Source organism: Geotrypetes seraphini, chromosome 4, assembly GCF_902459505.1.
Source record: "Geotrypetes seraphini chromosome 4, aGeoSer1.1, whole genome shotgun sequence".
Taxonomy (NCBI): Eukaryota; Metazoa; Chordata; class Amphibia; order Gymnophiona; family Dermophiidae; genus Geotrypetes; species Geotrypetes seraphini.
In genome coordinates, this window is record NC_047087.1 from 251,905,593 (window position 1) to 251,925,508 (window position 19,916).

At 40.0% G+C, this 19,916-nt stretch overlaps 1 protein-coding gene across 6 annotated transcripts in view; it reads left to right on the plus strand.

The window, feature by feature from the left end:
* PCDH15 (protocadherin related 15) overlaps window positions 1-19,916 on the plus strand; it is a 2,123,136-nt gene that overhangs the window by 1,760,081 nt on the left and 343,139 nt on the right. For all 6 annotated transcript variants that reach the window (XM_033941002.1, XM_033941006.1, XM_033941004.1 and 3 more), the window contains one exon: window positions 1,708-1,836. In XM_033941002.1, coding sequence (XP_033796893.1) covers window positions 1,708-1,836 — 129 coding nt within the window. The remainder of the gene's footprint in view (window positions 1-1,707; window positions 1,837-19,916) is intronic.

Genomic DNA, 19,916 nt, shown 5'->3' on the forward strand with positions numbered 1-19,916 from the left:
TTGCTGATGGGGAGGAGGCGGGAATGGTGGAGTCGTTTTCTGAAGTTAAGGAGCGCCAGATGTTAAACAATTTGGGAGGTGTCAGGGAGGCTATTGGGATATGAGGGATTATTGGGGAATGTCGGGTGAGTGTTGGGTGGGTGTTGGCGGTGTCGAGGTGTATTGAGGAATGTTGGATTAGAGTTGGGTGGGTGTTGGGGAGTGCCAGATGGGTATTGGGGAATGTCAAGTGAGTGTCCAGGAGTGTCGGCGAGTGTTGGGAAATGTCGGATGACTGTTGAGTTGGTATCAGGATGTGTTGAGGAATGTTGGGGGAATGTCAGGTGAGATTCATGCGCATTTACGCCATGCAGGTATTTAAACATCTCTATCATATCTCCACTCTCCTATCTTTTCTCCAAAGTATACATATTGAGATCTTTAAATCTCAATATGACGAAAACCGCACACCATTTTAATAGCCTTCCTCTGGCCTGACTCCATCCTTTTTATAATCTTTTTGAAAATGCGGTCTCCAGAATTGCATACAATATTCTAAATGAAGTCTCACTAGAGTCTTATACAGGAGCATCAATACCTGTGTGTAGATGCCTATATGGTGCCTACCAAGTTAGGCACCTACCTGAAAATGAATTAATTAATATTTCTTTTTAACTTTTTTAATGACACTATTCAAGTAACAGCACTGACTGAACCAATTAAAAAATTTAAGTTAGACACCTAGATCAACAAGGTGCGCTAACAACAAACACTTTTTATAGAATTAGGGCCAATGTGTCTAGAAAAGACAAATAAATATGAAAAAAAAAGATCTTGAATTTAAAATTGATGGATTGTTCTCTATTATTGCAGTTTATTTTTTTTTTTTGCTACTATGTTTAATGCATCCTCTTTATGTATTTTCATCTTTCTGTAATGCGTGATGGAATTTGTTGATACACAAGGATTTAGACTTAAGTAACATAAGCCTGTTCTTGATAACACCCACATTAACATTTTATAGGGCACTAAAATAGCTTTGAAGTTGTGTTGTTTCATTCCTCTGAAGTAACCCGTAGGATATAACATTAAAAAGAAACAAGATCCCAGCTTGCAGCAATCTGTGAACAAAAATGATTTCAATTCCTAGCCAGTTTTATTTGCTACCCTAACAGAAGGACAGGAGTGTTTTATTAATGATAATTCACAATCAAAGACCTTCAGAGATAAAAATACATCTGGACAAAAGGTTTGAACATGTATTTATTTTCAGAAGTGAGTCTTGGTGAGATCTAGTCACAAACACTTCTGGAAACATAAAAATCAGTGGTCCTGCAGAGCAATTCTTGGTAGGGCATTATTCTTCCCCTAAAGTAAGATGTCAAACATTAACAAAGACAGTTCCCTCCACCTGCGTTCATCCCAGGTGATCTTGATTAAGCAGAGGTTGTTTTAAAATTATAACGTATTGCAGTGTTGCATTGTTTCTTCCCTTTGTTTCTACCTGGAAAATCTTTAACAATTTATTTATTTATTTTTTCTTGTAGAAGGTTCTTCAACTGAAAAATATTTTTTATTCATTGATATAGGTTTATCTATATGCAGTATATTTATCTTTATGTAAATTTTCTGGACAGATTAAAAAAGAAAACAAAACTAGGGAAACCCATCTAAAACATTGCATTGAGGCTGAAATATTGTGCATTTTTTCCTTTATATTATTTTCAGACATCGACTGCTACAGTCAATGTGGTGGTGACAGATGTGAATGACAATGGTCCAGTTTTTGATCTCTATCTGCCAAAAAATCTATCTGTCCAAGAGGAAGAAGTAAATGCTTTTGTGGGTCAAGTGAAAGTAAGTGATACCTATTTCAAATACATAATACAAAATGAATGACTGGAGAGTTTTATAGCATTACATCAATTTTATAGGCTTTTAAATTGTGTACTGCAGTGTGCAAAAACAAATTAGATTAATTAGTATATGCTTGAATATAAAGAAGCCTGCATACAAAAGATTTGGATGGACGTAAGATTTACTTCCAACCTCTCCAAAATAAATGATCCATACTCTTAATTATGAATACAAATGAAGTATTAATATAATTTACAATTGTAGAAATGTGATTATTGCTGCTTTTGTCATTGTTTTTATTTTCCTTTTTCTTTCCTATTTTTAATGGAGCTCTTTTCACAAATTTGATCCTTTTCAGCTGTATAGGCAGTATATAAAGATTTTAATAAACATAAACATAGTAAAGTGCCATAAGTTGCAAGTGAGTACAATACACAATACACAATACTTATAACCTGAGGTAGTATCCCAAAACAATCAATTTCCATCTCCAATGCAATTTTAGTTACCTTGACTTTGCCAGTTTCAGTGGTATGAAACGATTTATAAGTTTGTCAGAGACAAGGTTGAATTATGGGGTAGATTCTAGAAAAGGCACCAAAAATTAGGTTACATAACAGTTTTTACAAAAGGAAACCTCAGAACTCCAGGGTGTCATTGTTTTGTTTTGTAAGGGGTGGGTGGGGAATGTTTTTCCCCCCCTTAAACTTGAATGTTAAAGTTAGGAAGTTTTTTCTACTGTTTCTTTTTTTGCAAGTGATAATATTTATGATAATATTTTAACTCCACTAAGGATGGTTAATGTGAAGTATACTCACATCCTGGAGTTTTGAGTTTTCCTTTTGTAAAAGCTGTCATAAGAACATAAGAATTGCCGCTGCTGGGTCAGACCAGTGGTCCATCGTGCCCAGCAGTCCAATCCCACGGCAGCCCCCAGGTCAAAGACCAGTGTCCTAACTGAGACCAGCCCTACCTGCATACATTCTGGTTCAGCAGGAACTTGCCTAACTTTGTCTTGAATCCCTGGAGGGTGTTTCCCCCTATAACAGCCTCCGGAAGAGCGTTCCAGTTTTCCACCACTCTCTGTGTGAAGAACTTCCATACGTTTGTACGGAATCTATCCCCTTTTAACTTTAGAGAGTGCCCTCTCGTATTCCCTACCTTGGAGAGGGTGAACAACCTGTCTTTATCGACTAAGGGCTCCTTTTACTAAGCTGTGATAGCGGTTTTAGCACGCGCAGAATTGCCGCGCACTAGACACTAACACCAGCATTGAGCTGGCATTAGTTCTTGGCGCATAGCGCTGGGGGCAGCGCATGCTAATCTGCAGCCCTAAGTCTATTCCCTTCAGTATCTTAAATATTTCTATCATGTCCCCTCTCAGTCTCCTCTTTTCAAGGGAGAAGAGGCCCAGTTTCTCTAATCTCTCGCTGTACGGCAACTCCTCTAGCCCCTTTACCATTTTAGTCATGTAGTAATAATAATAATAATAACAGTTTATACACCGCAGGACTGTGAAGTTCTATGCGGTTTACAAAGATTAAAAGATGGTACAAATTGATTGAATTTAACAGGGTGGAAGCTAGTGATTAACAGCTCAAGGGATCAGTTATTGAGGAAAAAGTTGTATGTAGTGCTACAGGGGTAATTAGTAACCAGCTTTAAGTAAATATTTTTTTTTTTCTTGGGCTTATCAGTGTTTACTGCCATGTGGCATTGACTTTCTGGTTTACATTTGGCCAACTGAGACATAGCCAGCTAAGCCAAAATTCAGCAGCTGGCCAGCTAAGTTCTAGCAGCCAAATATAGACCTGATTTTTAGGTAGATCTATCCGGCTGCTGAACTTAGCTGGTGAGCCGCTGAATATTGGCGATGACCGGCTATGTCACGCAACATTGCTGGTTACCAGGTTATCTAAAGAATGAGATATTCTGTGGAAGGTAGCCAGCATCTCATGCTGAATATCAGTGGATAGCCGGCTATGTACTATTTAGCCAGCCGGGTGCTATTTCCAGCTGACTAAATTGCCTGAACTCAGTTCCCAATATAATTTAGTCCTCAGTGGTGTTTTTAGGAAAATCCACTAATGCCTACCATTAATTTAATATTAACCATGCTCCCCTTGCTGCTTCATTTAACCAGCACCCCTCCTCTGAGATGTCTTTCTGCTGTCCCTAAATCTTTGTAGTTATTTAACTGAGGGTCTTAACAGGATTCTCTGGTGTTACAGAAATATGACTGTACCCCCCAAAAAACTTTGCAAAATGGGTAAAATAAGATTTAGAAAAATGTCTAGATGACTAGATAAGAATCAAATGCAGTGACCACATACAACTAGAGTGCAAAAAAATTTGCATTGCACCCAAAAGTTTACTTTCTCACATTTAAGCCAGAAGATTTGTAAAATATTCCCAATTAATAACACACTAAGCCCTGCCTGGCCAGCATAATACAAACTAATGCATAAGAAAATCATATACTATTCCTTCAACATCAATGTAAAACTATTTAAAACATCTTTCTGTCAAAATGCGTCTGCCAATTTAGGTAAACCCTAAAACTGGTGAAGAAAGGTTTAAAATGTTATCAGTCCCAAGAGCCTCAACTCAAAAGTCTCCCAGCTTGCTTGGTTAACTTCAGTTCTCCTTTGTTGGGTAGATCTTCTCTTTTCTTCAGCCTAAGACTCTCACCTCTCTTCTTCACAGTGACAATTATTCTCTTTCCAAACAGTTCTTCTAGCTGAATTACTGCTTGCTGGCTCTGTTTTTCCTAGTTTGGTTCATGCATCTTTGGTATATTTTTGCTGTTAATTTATCTTGAAGCGAGAGAGATTCCCTTAAGATGAGATTATTTGTTTGACTTCACTCTTTTAAAAGCACTTTCTTGAAGGCACTCCTGATTTACTAAGCTTTTTATACCCCATGGGCACAGAATTGGAGAACAACCTTAAGTAGATCTGACCTTTAGCATAAAAATTGCTTCTTTTCATGTACTATTGAATTCATCTCTACTTTACTTATTCATGAGTTCCAATTTAATACAAACTTTATGCCTGGTGTTAAAGGCTAATGAGCTTTTTCTGCTGCCTGGCTGTTATAGTCTATAGTAACTCTGTACCTTTACAGATGTCAATTTTGCAGCTCTGAAAATGGGTCCTTCAATGTTTCACTAATGTATCTAAAAACAGCCATATGTAAGTGAAACCTATCAATGCTAACACCCAAATTCGACTTTATAAAAGTTTTTCCAGGGCTTTAAAACAAGTGTTTCTTCTATGTAGGAGGCATTTTAGTGCTTATGAAAAAAAAAAAAAAAGTTAAATTCTTAACGTAACTTAGTGGGGTAAATTTTCAAAGGGATATAGCCAGCTAAGTATAGCAACAGAAGCAAAAATTTCATTTGGGGAGACCAAACAAACCAGTAGAGCTCTGTTCATTAGTTTCAATTCCTCCTTCCTTGTATCTGTAGATGCTTTAATTTTACATTTTTTTTAACCATTTTAAACTGCTTTTCTCGATTAACTTAGGGCTCCTTTTACTAAGGTGCGCTAGCGTTATAGCGCGCGCTGAATTGCCGTGCACACAAAACCCACACTACGTGGCTAGAACTAACGCCAGCTCAATGCTGGCGTTAGCGTCTAGCGCATGTGTGGCAATTCAGCGTGCGCTAAGCTCGTGCTAAAACTGCTATCGTAGCTTAGTAAAAGGAGCCCTTAGGCATTGGTAGGGTGTCTACTGGCGCCTAAGGTTTGGCACTGTTTATAGAATATCCCCCTTATTTCCTCATTGGCATGTAACCATTAGCATGTGAGCCCTTACCACCATCTATTTTGTAGACACTAAGGCCTTAAGTGCTAATCCTGCACTAATCAGCACATGGTAATGCCCACACACTAATCAACTAGCATAGCTATACCCACTCTCTACTCCCAAACACCCCCAGCATGGGTAGTGAATGTCATAAGAACATAAGCAGTGCCTCTGTTGGGTCAGACCAGAGGTCCATCATGTCCGGCAGTCCGCTCACGCGGTGGTCCATCAGGTCCAGGACCTGCATATTAATCCTCTATCTATACCCTTCAATCCCCTTTTCCTTCAGGAAAACATCTAATCCTTTCTTGAAACCCAATACCGTACTCTGTCCTACCACGCCCTCTGGAAGCGCATTCCAGGTGCCCACCACCCTCTGGGTGAAGAAGAACTTCCTAGCATTGGTTCTGAATCTGTCTCCTCTTAATTTATCCGAATGCCCTCTCGTTCTTGTAGTCTTCGAAAGTTTGAAGAATCTGTCCCTCTCCACTTTCTCTATGCCCTTCATGATCTTGTAAGTCTCTATCATGTCCCCTCTAAGCCTCCGCTTTTCCAGGGGTAAAAGCCCCAGTTTCTCCAATCTTTCAGCATATGAAAGGTTTTCCATACCTTTTATCAATCTCGTCACTCTTTTCTGAACCCTCTTGAGTATCGCCATATCCTTCTTAAGGTACGACGACCAATATTGGACGTAATACTCCAGATGCGGGCACACTATCGCCTAATACAACGGCAGGATAACCTCTTTCATTCTGGCTGTAATACCTTTCTTGATAATATCTAGCATTCTGTTTACCTTCCTAGAGGCTGTTGCGCACTGTGCCGACGGTTTCATTGTCTTGTCTACCAGTACCCCCAAGTCCTTCTCTAGGCTACTTTCTCCCATTACCAGCCCTCCCATCGTGTAGTTGTACCTCGGATTTCTGTTTCCTACATGCAAGACTTTACATTTCTCTACATTGAACTTCATCTGCCATCTCGTCGCCCACTCCCCTAGTTTGTTCAGGTCCCTTTGTAAATCTTTGCAGTCCTCTTTAGTCCTAGCCCCATTAAATAGTTTGGTGTCGTCTGCGAATTTTATTACTTCACACTTAGTACCTGTTTCTAGATTATTTATAAATACATTGAATAGCAACGGTCCAAGGACCGACCCCTGCGGAACACCACTCGTGACCCTCCTCCAGTCCGAGTAGTGGCCCTTCACTCCTACCCTCTGCTTCCTACCTGCCAACCAATTCCTGATCCATCTATGTACGTCTCCTTCCACTCCATAGTTCTTCAGTTTCCGAAGTAGGCATTCATGGGGTACCTTGTCAAAGGCTTTTTGGAAGTCTAAGTATACGATGTCCATCTGTTTGTTAATTTCCTTTGTCCATCTGTTTGTTAATTCCTTCGAAGAAGTGCAATAAGTTCGTCAGGCACGATCTTCCCTTGCAGAAGCCATGTTGGCTTGTTGTCATAAGTTTATTCCTTTCTAGTTGCTCCTCGATGCTATCTTTTATCAGTGCTTCCGCCATTTTCCCCGGAAACGAGGTCAGACTTACTGGGTCTGTAGTTCCCCGAGTCACCTCTTGATCCCTTTTTAAAGATGGGCGTAACATTAGCTATCTTCCAATCCTCCAGGATCACGCCTATTTTCAGAGATAGATTACACACTTGCTGTAGTAGTTCCGCTATTTCCTTCTTTAGTTCTTTCAGTACCCTAGGGTGGATTCCGTCTGGGTCCGGTGATTTGTCAGTTTTTAATTTTTCTATCTGCCTGTGTACGTCTTCAAGGCGTACTTCCATGGATGTTAATTTTTATGCCTGGTCTCTTTTGAAGATTTGTTCAGGTTCTGGTATGTTGGATGTGCCCTCTTTTGTAAATACTGATGAAAAGAACATGTTTAGTCTTTCCGTCATTTCTTTCTCCTCCTTCACCACTCCCTTCCTATCTCTGTCATCCAATAGTCCCACCTCCTCCATAGCCAGCTGTTTCCCTTTAACATATCTGAAGAATGGTTTGAAATTTCGTGCTTCCCTGGCTAGCCTCTCTTCATATTCTCTTTTAGCTTTTCTAACCACGAGGTGACATTCTTTTTGATACTTCCTGTATTCTTTTCAGTTCACCTTGGTTTTGCCCTTTTTCTATTTCTTGAATGAATTCTTCTTATCACCTATCGCTTTCTTCACTTCTTTAGATATCCACGCTGGGTCTTTTGTTCGGCTCTTTTTGCACCCTTTTCTGAATCTGGGGATATACAGATTTTGCGTCTCGCTCACTGTGTCCTTGAATAAAGACCAGGCTTGCTCTACAGTCTGCCATTTATTTGAGCTTTTCCTAAGTTTCTTCCTTACCATTACTCTTATCACTTCGTAGTTTCCTTTCTTGAAGTCAAAAGTTGTCGCTGTGGTTCTCTTTCCCTTCGGTATTCCTACTTCAACTTTGAACTTGATCATATTGTGATCTCTGTTTCCCAATGGTCCCACTACTTCCACTTCCTTTGCAGGTCCTCTTAGCCCATTAAGGATTAGATCCAGCCTTGCATTCTCTCTCATCAGTTCTCTGACAAGCTGATTCATGAAGCAGTCCTGTATAGCCTCCAGGAAACCGGTCTCCCCGACGCATTTTGAGTTTCCAAAACTCCAGTCTATCCCGGGATAGTTGAAGTCTCCCATAATAATTGTGTTACCGCTTTTGCATTATCGTTTCATCTCGGCTTCCATTTCTTCATCGGTAGCTTTGGTTTGCCCAGGTGGACGATAGTATAGGCCCATATTTATCTCGGGCCCTTTCCTTCCTGGTATTTTAACCCATAGTGATTCCAATTTGTTGGTCGGTGCTTCTGTGTCCACTCTGTTCGAGTGTATGCTTTCTTTTATGTATAGGGCTATTCCCCCTCCTTTCTGACCTGACCTGTCCTCGCGATAGAGTTTGTACCCTGGCAGTGCTATATCCCATTTGTTTTCTTCATTCCACTGTGTTTTGAAGACCACAATGATGTCTAGGTTCTCAGTTTTGGCCATGACTTCTAATTCCCTCATTTTGTTCCTTTGTCTCTTTGCATTAGTATATGTGCAATTTAAGTCCTGGCATTTTTTTGGGCTTCATTTCCTTTCCCTGTGCTTCGATCTTTATTTTCTTCTCCTGTGCTACTATCCTCTTATCCTCTTTTTCTGGATCAGTCAATTCCTGTGTTTTGCCCGTTGTTTCTTCCGAGCATTTTTCCCACTTAGTATCCTGAAATTACAATGGGATGCCTGAGAGTGTCCCAAGATAGTGCATTTTAACCTGCGATAAGCATGCATTTGTGCTTACTGCAACATAGTAAAAGGACCCCTATATTTTCATAGGCAACTATGATGTTTTGGCTGTATAGGCGGTATATAAACATAATAGCAGTATTTTGTAGTGTTTGAAGCCGCCTAATATTGAATTTTGAGAGACCGGCATAAACAATGTTACAGTAGTCAAGTTTTGAAATAAAAAATGTGTGAATCAAGGTATGAAAAACTATTATTGTCAATAAAAGAATCTAATTGCTCGTAAGGATCTTAATGTATAGAAGCCAATTTTTGCAACATTTGAAACCTGAGTTTGTATTTGGGAACACATTGCTATAGAACAATGTGTAGTAGGAAGTGCACGCATATTCAAATTGCCATTTAGTGACAATTAACACAGATTTATTGTCACTAATCTTCTCATTAGTCAGTTTAGTAGGGCACACATCTTGAATTTGGTACCCAACTATTGGAACTCAATTTTGGTCACCATATAAAGAATAGGGGAAAATATGCAAAAAGGTCAACATTTTAGTTCATTAATATTATTTCCTCACAAAGTATACTTAGCAACAGTGGGCTTTGCAATAGTCTCATGCATAGTCCACTACAAGTAATAATTTAGGCAAATCCCCCAACAATGAGCTGCCACAATGCAAGATAATGGAAAATGGCTCATAATATTAGCATTTGTACTCTGTCACCTACAACTGAAAGCTAAACACCATCAATCAATAATCACACAACTCTAGGTTATTGGGATAAATATTTGGCCGCAGCTTTATTATCTATCTTAATGTTATCTCCACTTACAATACAATCTGGGGCTCAAAATCGAAAGAGAAATACGTCCAAAAGCTGGCCTAAGTCGGCACTTGGACAAACATTTCTCAAAAACGTCCAAGTGCCGATACTAAAAACGGGTTTTGGACGTATTTCTAAACGACCTAGGCCTTCATAGTGCCGCTGAATGACCAAAGCTAAACAGGGCATTTCGGGAGGAGTGTCGAGGGTAGGAGTTGGGCAGGATGTGGGTCGGTTTAGACTTAGTCGTACAGCATGTATAACCGAAAATTATACAGCCCACGATCGACGGAACTTGGACCATGTAAAACATGGTCTAAGTCACAAAAACCCACCTAAACTCACCAGATAGGCACTGAAAACACATAATACAGACCCCCACACACTACCCCAGTGATTACCGACCCCCCACCCCCATAAAAATATTAATCACATCTTTAAATTTCAGCTTCCAGACCATCATCACCTGGCCGGCTGGCATAGGAAAGCCTCGTCGTCCAGCACAGAGGCAGCTTAAGTCATCTTGGGGGTGGGTCAGGGACCAATAGAGAGGAGGACCCATGCCCATAAGCCCCTGTAATCACTCCATTGATACTTAAACATATTAATTCCCCTATACACCCCCAAAACCCCTTCTTATTGGCATATAAGTGGCTCCTGCAGCCATAAGGGCTATTGGGGTGGTAGATAAGTGGGTCTAGGGGATTCTGGAGGTAGTTTGAGGGGCTCGCAGTAATCTATAAGGGAGCTGTAGGGAGGAGAAGACATGGCGCCTTTTTTGTGAAGTTCACAGCAGTGCACACATAACCCGGGAGCTATTTGGTGTCAAAACTAGCTCCTGTTAAATTTTTAAAATTATAACATACCCCCAAACATGACCTACGGTGATGCCAGGCTGTTTCCCCTTGAAGTAGTATCGCCTCCGAGTGTTACATTTATTTATTTACTATTCATCTCCCAGCTCCAACTGGACCAAACCCCACTTTCTACCCTGGCCAAAGCTGCAACTGCCTCTCCCAACCCCAAAAGCTCAACCAAACCCACCCAAGTCCACATAAAACCTATAAACCCCTCCCCCCAACATTGACACAAAACATACCACCAGCAAACATATGAGGGAGGGATAATTTTTTTCCTGAAGAGACTACGCTACTCTTCCCCTTTCCTCACAGAACTCCCTCCAACCTGCCACAAACATCCAAACAATCCCATGACTGCTCCACCTTCATCATCTTAGAAACCTCCCTAATCCTTTTTCTTTCTTACAAGCTCTGTCTATTAACCCTTTCTTACCTCCTCTTATAAACTTATCAATCCTTATTCTACAGACCTTTGACATCAACTCATATATTCCCCTCACACTCTGTACCCCCCTCCCATTTCACCCACACCACCATCCAATAAATATTACCAGCAGGTGACCTCAGCCCACTTAATGTTATATCACACCAAGTGAATCTGGTGTTCTTCTTTAACACTGGATTTTACAAAGCTGCGGTAGAGGTTTCTACCATGGGCCAGCACGGTAAATGCTCATAGAATTTTTATGAGTGTCAGAACATATACCTTGCCAGCCCATGATAGAAGCCTCTACTGTAGCTTTGTAAAAGGAGCCCTAAGAAAGGATGATATCATTAAGATGTGTTATTTTATTGTTGCCCTGCTATTAGTAGCTAGGTATCATTGCATAAAATGGAACATATGCCAAAATAGCACAAGTTAGTGCTAAAGATAGCACATCTTAACAGTAGAGTACATTGATTATTCCCCTAAGATGGAGTTTTGTAAGAAAAGGCATAAGAACTTATCTAACCTTTTCTTGAATCCCTGAAGGGTGTTTTCCCCTAAAACAGCCTCTGGAAGAGCGTTCCAGATTTCTACCATTCTCTGGGTGAAGAAGAACTTCCTTAAGTTTGTACAGAGTCTATCCCCTTTTAACTTTAGAGAGTGTCCTCTCGTTCTCTCCACCTTGGAGAGGGTGAACAATCTCTTTTTCTCTACTAAGTTAATTCCCTTCAATATCTTAAATGTTTCGATCATGTCCCCTCTCAGTCTCCTCTTCTTAAGGGAGAAGAGGCCCAGTTTCTCTAGACTCTCATTGTATGGCAACTCCCCCAGCCCCTTAACCATTTTTGTCGCTCTTCTCTGGACCCTTTCAAGCAGTACTAGGTCCTTTTTTATGTACGGTGACCAGTGTTGGACGCAGTGTTCAGGTGTTTTTTCCCCCACCTTTCCTCTACCACAGTGCACAGTCTTATAGCCAATTTATCATTGGATTTGATCTTTTTGTCAAGAGTTCTGCATAAATCTTGTCTAATCCTGGCAATTTTATATTCTTTAGTCATATAATAGCTTTGATTGTCTTGTCCATTGTGAATAAGTTGGTGTCTAGCTGCTGCCTGTTGATGTTTCAGCAGTTGGCTGGTCTAATGCTGTTTCAGGCTTTGGGCAGTTTAGTATTATCTAAAAATGTTCTTTGGAATGTCAGAGTTTTTCTTTTTTTGTCTATATTGACTTTTCTGTGTTTGTCTTTAATATGAAATACTTTTCTTCCTTCTGTTCCTGTTAACTTGTTGATTATATTATACACTATTTTCAAATCTCCTTTTTGTGCTGCTTTTTTAAAAATTAATATTGGAGCATTTTTTCAGCCCATCTTCTCTTTTCTCATCTTACACATTTTTTAAAATTTATTTATGTTGCTGACTGTACAGCTATAATATAACTTCTTTCTATCAGTATTTTCTTGTGATGCAGGTAATGACTGAATTTTTTTTCCCCTCCATGTTTCTTCATTTAGCTACTCTTTTCTTTCTTATCTGACTCAATGTATCCAGGCAGTAGTCTTACAGTCCTTTTTTGAACAATTTCCAAATGCTTACAACATTTGGTTCACTGTCTGAATATTTGTCAGTTTGGAAATCTTCAACATTTTGCTCATCCTGTATTTATTAATGTTCAATGATTTCTGGAAAGATTTACCTCTTTGTGGATGAAACCAAAATCGGAAATAGAATAGACATTCTTGATGGTGTGGCTAACATGAGGAAGGACCTTACAAAACTTGAGGAATGGTTTGAAATTTGGCAGCTAAGAAATGCAACGTCTTGCATTTGGGCTGCATAAGCTAAAAGGATACTTGGGTGTACTGTATAGGGAGAAGAATGGCCAGTAGGAAGAAATAAATATTGATGCCCCTGTATAAGACTCTGGTGAGACCTCATTTAGAATATTGTGTATAATTCTGGAGCCCACACCTTAAAAAAGATATAAAAAGAATGGATTCGCTCTAGAGGAAGACTACTAAAATGTTCAGTGGTCTATGTCATAAGGCATATGGAGATAGAGATCTCAATATATATACTTTTGAGGAAAGGCGGGAGAGGGGGGATATAATAGAGACGTTTAAACATTTGTGAGGCATAAATACACAAGAGGAGTCTCTTTCATTTAAAAGGAAGCTCGGAGTGAGAGGGCATGGGATGAAGTTAAAAGGTGATAGGCTCAAGAGTAATGTAAGGAAATACTTTTTTACAGAAAGGGTGGTAGATGTGTGGAATAGTCTCTCAGTAGAGGTGGTGGTGACAAAGACTGTGTCTGAATTCAAGAAAGCATAGCACATGGGATCTCTTAGGGAGAGGAGGAGATAGTGGATGCTGCAGAAGGGCAGACTGGATGGGCTATTTGGCCTTTATGCTGCTGTCCTGTTTCTATGTTTCTATCTGAACATTTGCAAATGCTAGTTAGTGGTAAATCACATATGTATATAAGCTCCTCTTTAGGAGCTGAGATTCTGTGATGATCTGATCCACCTTCCTCTGATTGCTACATGATCTATATAGTTTTCATAGTGCCATGTGACCTTATCAATGCCTTGATATAAAAATGTTATGACTTCAGTAAATAAAATTATTCAGTTGATACAACTGAACAAATCATTTGCTGTTATTATTTTGCATCCCAACCCACTATTTCTTATTGTCCTTTCACAGCCATTCTTCTTCTAACTTTGGTATTTAAAACACTCATTTATATCAATGTCATGTTTCCTTGGGGGGGGGCATGGAGGGGGGGTTTCACTTGGGGGTCCGGGGAGGGGGTGGTTCATTGAGGGAGGCCGGCAGGAGGGGTTGGGCACCCTCCTGCCGGTGATCTTCTGGGAGGGGTGGGGGGTTCATTGGATGGTCCAGCAGTAGGGGTTGGGCTCCCTCCTGCTGCGATCGTACGGGGGGGGGGGGCAGTCTTCGGGCAGGAGGGGTTGGGCTCCCTCCTGCCTCGATCGTTTGGGGAGGACTGGCAGCCTCAGTCTCAGCTGCTATACTTATCGCAGCAGGGAGTTCCCTTACCGCGATAAGTGTAGCAGCCGCATCTACTTACAATGTAGGTCAACATTTGGTCTACATTGTACGCATCTCGCACTGGCCTAGGGAGACACGTGTGACCGCCTAAATTCGCCTAAGGCTATGCCTAGCCTTAGAAGAGTTTAAGCAGTTTTGCGGGCCTCCACAGGCTCTCGGAGGTGCCTTCAATACAGGTGGGCTGCCTGGGGAGCATTTTTTAAAAAAACGTGTGTCCCGATTGGCTGGTTAGACAGCTATAGGATGCCTACAGCTGCATATAATTGGGACACGGTTTACAGAATCTGGATCTCAATATGCATTTATTATAAGAACCAGTCTTCTTCTCTGAAACTTTTTTGGCTCATCAGAATATGATGTCTGAGTGTGCCAAATCCAAATATGTATGAGGGGGTGCTGAAAAGTTCTCAGCCCAACTAAAAAGAGAATGGCGTGGATAAGGTTCAATCAATGATTTAAAATAGTGTGAAAACAGAGAATTTCATTTCTGCAAATTGGCACATACCCCCTCTTTTACAAAGTGGCATGGCAAAAACTCCAAAGCCCTTTAAATTCCTAGGGCTTCGGGTCAGTTACCGCAGCAGCAGCTGTTTGTGCGGGTTTGTAAAAGAGGAAGGGTTAATGAAATAAGATAACACTCTTTTCAGCTAAAGGCAAAATAATGCTCAGAATTTAGGAAGTTTTTTGTTTATTTATAATCCGTCTTTATCAAAGCGGAGTACATTGCAACACATACAACAAAATTAACTTACTACATAAAAGTATCATAAAATGGAAAAAATTCCACACATCATAAAACCAAAATCATAAAAAAACATTATTATACTATCGTCGACTCTTCTTTTCCATAACAGACATAATTAGTTTGGATAAAAATATACTTCTGTCATAGCTATAGTTTCAGTTAGGCAGAACAAATGACGTTTCAATAGTTTTTTTTGAAGACACTCAACCTTCTCTGTTGTCTAATATAAGATGAAAGCTTATTCCACTCTTCTGATCCTGAGAAGGAGAAAACCCTTGCTCTGACCATCTGCAGCCTGAGCTCTTTTCTTCTCGGTATCGACAAATCACACTGTGCAGATGAGCGTAAGTTCTAAAGCGAATTATAGGGAGTTATACATTCTACCAAATATTTAGGGGCACGGCCTTGCACACTCAAGTAGGTCAGTACTAGATTCAATCTTATGTTGGTTTGGTTGGGCTGAGAACTTTTCAGCATCCCCTCATAATGTGTTATTAGATGTGGTTCAGGTTAGACTGATGTCTGCTTTATTCTGGAACTTATGAAGTATCTAACTAATTTCCAATTAACTTTTTTATTTTTGCATTTTTAAAGGATTCACACAGCTCAAGTATGAAGCTACCTGCATACTGGCTCTTTAATCAAAAGGCAGTAAAAAAAAATAAACTAGAATAACCCATGCTTTTAAAAATATATTTTATAGATAATGGGTAGTATCTCAAAAGTATTTCTATATTTTTATGTCTGCTATTTTGTGCAATTACATTCTGTGATCTTTGTAGTTTGATTGTTTCCTAAGTTATGCAGAGAGCCATTTTAGTTAAAACTTCTGTTGTCTCTAAGGGCATTAATGGCAAATTAATTACTTTGATCTCCTTATGCATAAAAAGTAATGTTTCAGGGCCAAGAGAAGCCACCTGCAATATCAAATAATCGTTTACTTATCACAATATTTCTAAGCTTTGCAAGCTTTCTTTTCTCTGCAGCCAGCTGTAGTCAAATCTTTCAAAGATTTCAACCTGTTTTAGTTCAAATAATGCACCAAAATAATTAGTCCCTGAAATGTGTGCTTGCTATGACATACAATGTATTATGGAGTGCAAAGCTCCTTAAAACTGAACTGACGAGCCTAGGGTTAGTTTTTTGTTAACTATTGAGGGCCAGCTATTCAAAGGACAAGTCACTTAATCCCCTCATTGCACCAGGTACGTTAGAGTTTGAGCCCACCAGGACAGATAGGGAAATATGATAAAGTACCTGAATGTAAATCAGTAATACCTCATGAAAGACTTCTGAGGAAATCAGAAAGTCATGGAATAGGAGGTAATTTCCTCTTCTGGATTAAGAACTGGTTGAAAGACAAAAAACAGAGGGTAGATTTAAATGGTCAGTATTCTCAATGGAGAAGGGTAAATGGTGGGGTTCCCTAGGGGTCTGTGCTGGGACCGCTGCTTTTTAATATATTTCTCTTGGCCTAGGGATTGGAATAACTACTGAGTTAATTAAATTTGCTAATAACATAAAGTTGTTCAAAGTTGTTAAATCGCAGGAGGATTGTGAAAAATTGCAAGAGGAGCTTGTGAGACTATAAGACTGGGCGTCAAAATGGTAGATGATATTTAATGATAACTATTCAATGCAAATTCTCCACTCTTGTAGTTAGAAAGCTCACTCTCAACGGAAGAAAAAGCCTCAGGTAATTTTTAAGGTAGGGTGTAAACGCTCAAACCTCCTCCTCCAACATCATCTGCAAAAAAACTTCCAGAGAGAATGTACAAAATACCACATTCTACTCTACATGCAGGACTGAACTAGCTAATTGCTTCTAACTGTGAAAGAGAACAAATGATTTTTAAAGAATAGCCAATGTTTCACGGTCAAAGACCGTTTCTTCAGGGCTTTTTTAGTTTTCACTTTCCTCCACCGTTTTTTTGAGCTGCTTGCTTCAACTCCAGCGTCATGATATTTAATGTGAACAAGTACAAAGTGATGCATGTGGGAAAAAGGAACCTGAACTATAGCTATGTGATGCAGGGTTCCATGCTAGGAGTCGCTGCCCGGGAAAAGGATATAGGTGTCCTCATTGAGGATACATTGAAACCTCAGCCCAATGTATGGTGGCGGCTATGAAAGCAAATAGAATGTTAGGAATTATCAGGAAAGGCATGGAAAACCAAAATGTTATAATGCCCTTGTATTGCTTTATGATATGGCCACACTTTGAATACTGTGTGCAATTCTGGTCGCTATATCTCAAGAAAGATATAGCGGAATTAGAAAAAGTACAAAGATGGGTGACAAAAATGATAAAAGGAATAGGCTGACTTCCCTATAAGGAAAGGCTAAAGCAGCTAGGGCTCTTCATCTTGGACTAAAGAAGGCTCATGAGTGATATGATAGAGGTCTATAAAATGCTGAGTGGAAAGGGTAGATGTGAATCACTTGTTTACTCTTTCCAAAAATACTAGGATTAGGGGAGCTACTAAGTAGCAGATTTAAAACAAATCGGAGAAAATATTTTTTCACCCACTGTGTAATTAAACTCTGGAATTTGTTGCCGGAGAATGTAGTGAAAGCTTAACAGGATTTTTAAAAGGTTTGCATAATTTCCTAAAAGAGAAGGTCATAGGCCATTATTGAGATGGCTTGGGAAAATCCACTGCTTATTCCTAGGATAAGCAGCATATAATCTATTTTACTACTTGGGATCTAGATAGGTACTTGGGACCTAGGTTGGCCGCTGTTGGAAACAGGATGCTGGGCTTGATGGGCCTTTGATCTGTCCCAGTATGGCAATTCTTATGTTCTTATACTCCTAACTTTTAGGTTCTTTTAATAAGCTGTGGTAGAAAGTTGCCTTAGCATACCCTTAAGCAGGTTTTTCTCACACACTAAGGACGTTTTCACCACAGCTGTAAAATGGCCTCTCTTCTATTTTGTATTAATGGACATGTGCTAATGTTGTCATTGGAATGAAGCCATTAAAAACAATTACCAGTGGATCACTTCCCATCTAAACTGGAGTGAACCGAAAAGTAACATACAAGGGTGGGTTAGTCGGGGGGGGGGGGGGGAGGGAGGGAGTTGCATTGGAGCTTGATTCAGGGTATATGAATAGTTTCTTGTGGGTTTTATTTTATTTAAGTATTGGGTGGGAAAGTGGGGAAAAATTTAATTGTATATTAATGTCTAAAAGTTTATTGTGCTTGTCTTGTGATATTTTATGTATATGAATTACTTGTTGCACAATTGTAGTTTGAAAATCTAATAAAGATTTTTTTTTTTTAACATCCAAGGGTTGCTTTGTCTCAGACTTCCTTTACATCCCTTCTCACCACCCTACACTTTCCACCTCACAATGTGCCACCTAGCCATTCATCCACAATGAAATCACTACTTTTGAAATTCAAACAGCTATTAATTCCCTGTCCAACTTGCAAAACCTTTTCTATCCAATTCCCCTCGCGAATCACCACCACAACTTTCAAATTCCCCACAGAGTCCAAGCATCTTCCTATCTTTGGTCACAAAGACTACGGGAGATAGATAGCAAGATCAAGATATATTAGGACACTAGCCCATGTTATTGTCCCTTACTATATGTTTTATTTATTAAATTTTCTATACAGTTCTCCCAAGGTGGCTCAGAATGGTTTACATTAATTTATTCAGGTAATGAAGCATTTTTCCCTGTCTGTCCTGCTGGGCTCACAATCTATCTAATGTACCTGGGGCAAGGGGGGGGGGATTAAGTGACTTGCCCAGGGTCACAAGGAGCAGTGTGGGTTTGAACCTACAACCTCAGGATGCTGAGACTGTAGCTTTAACCACTGCACCACTCTAGAAATCAAGATGTAGTAAACATGAGCCAAGTATAGGACAATCAAGCCATTGTGACATCACTGATGAGGTTGGCTCTTAGGCACTGGTGGAACGAGGCATTGTGATGTCACAATACCAGCTCTGGTTATCAGAGGCTGAAACTTTTCATACTATTTATTCATTCAGTTTTCTATACTGTTCTCCCAGGGCAGCTCATAATGGTAATGAGGGGATTAGGTGACTTGCCCAGGGTCACAAGGAGCAGCGTGGGTTTGAACCCACAACCTCAGGATGCTGAGGCTGTAGCTTTAACCACTGTGCCACACTCTCCCCTTTAGAACCCTTTTACTATATGGTGGTAAGCACTAACACATGCTTACTGCCACTTAAAACCAGCACTAGCAGACAGTGCTCAGATGCCATGTATTAACAGCAGGCTCAGCGTATGCCACCCACAGAACTAAGAAATTACATTTTATGTTTTAGTGTAGGGGGTATGTTTGGGGTAGAGAGTAGGTGTGCCTTGTGCTAATCAGTTAGCATGTGGGTATTGCCATTTGCTGACCGATTATCGTAGGATTAACTTAGCAAATAGATTACAGTAAGGGCTCATGTACTAATGGCCATATGCTCATTTTGATATTTGCACATTGCCCTTACTAGGCAAAAGTAAACTGAAGATATTTTTTGAGCTACACTAAAATGTGGCTTCAGCGTGTGGGTAACCCATATGCTAAAAATAGTGCTGGCTACATTTTAGTGCAGCTTAGTAAAAGAGACCCTTTATCTTTGACCCCAAGAAATTGCTAGAATTTATACTTACTAAAGAGAGTGGATTTTGAGGGGAATTCATGAATGGGCCACTAAGCAATTTAGAACACACTAAACGCTGATGCCCTTTATATTCAAATGGGTGTCTTAGCATTTAGTATATACTAATTGTTAGCATGTGCTAAATTGCTTAAGGCCAAATTCTATAAACGGCATCCCGATTATAGGTAGAGGTAGGTGTCCTACTGCTGTCTAACCAGCCAATTGGGACACATGTTTAAAAAAAAATACCCACCCCAAGGCAGGTCGTTTTTGCAAGCCTAGAGAGATGCTTAGGGCTGTTGAAGCTCACCCAAGGCTAGGCGTGGGTGTGGTTTCACCAGGAAGTGGCCTTAGGTAAGCTTCGGCGGCTCTAGGCATCTCCCTATAGCCGCAATAGATGCCCGAAATGTAGGCCAGCAAAATGCTAGTCTATATTTCAAATAGACATAGCCGCTGCCCTATCC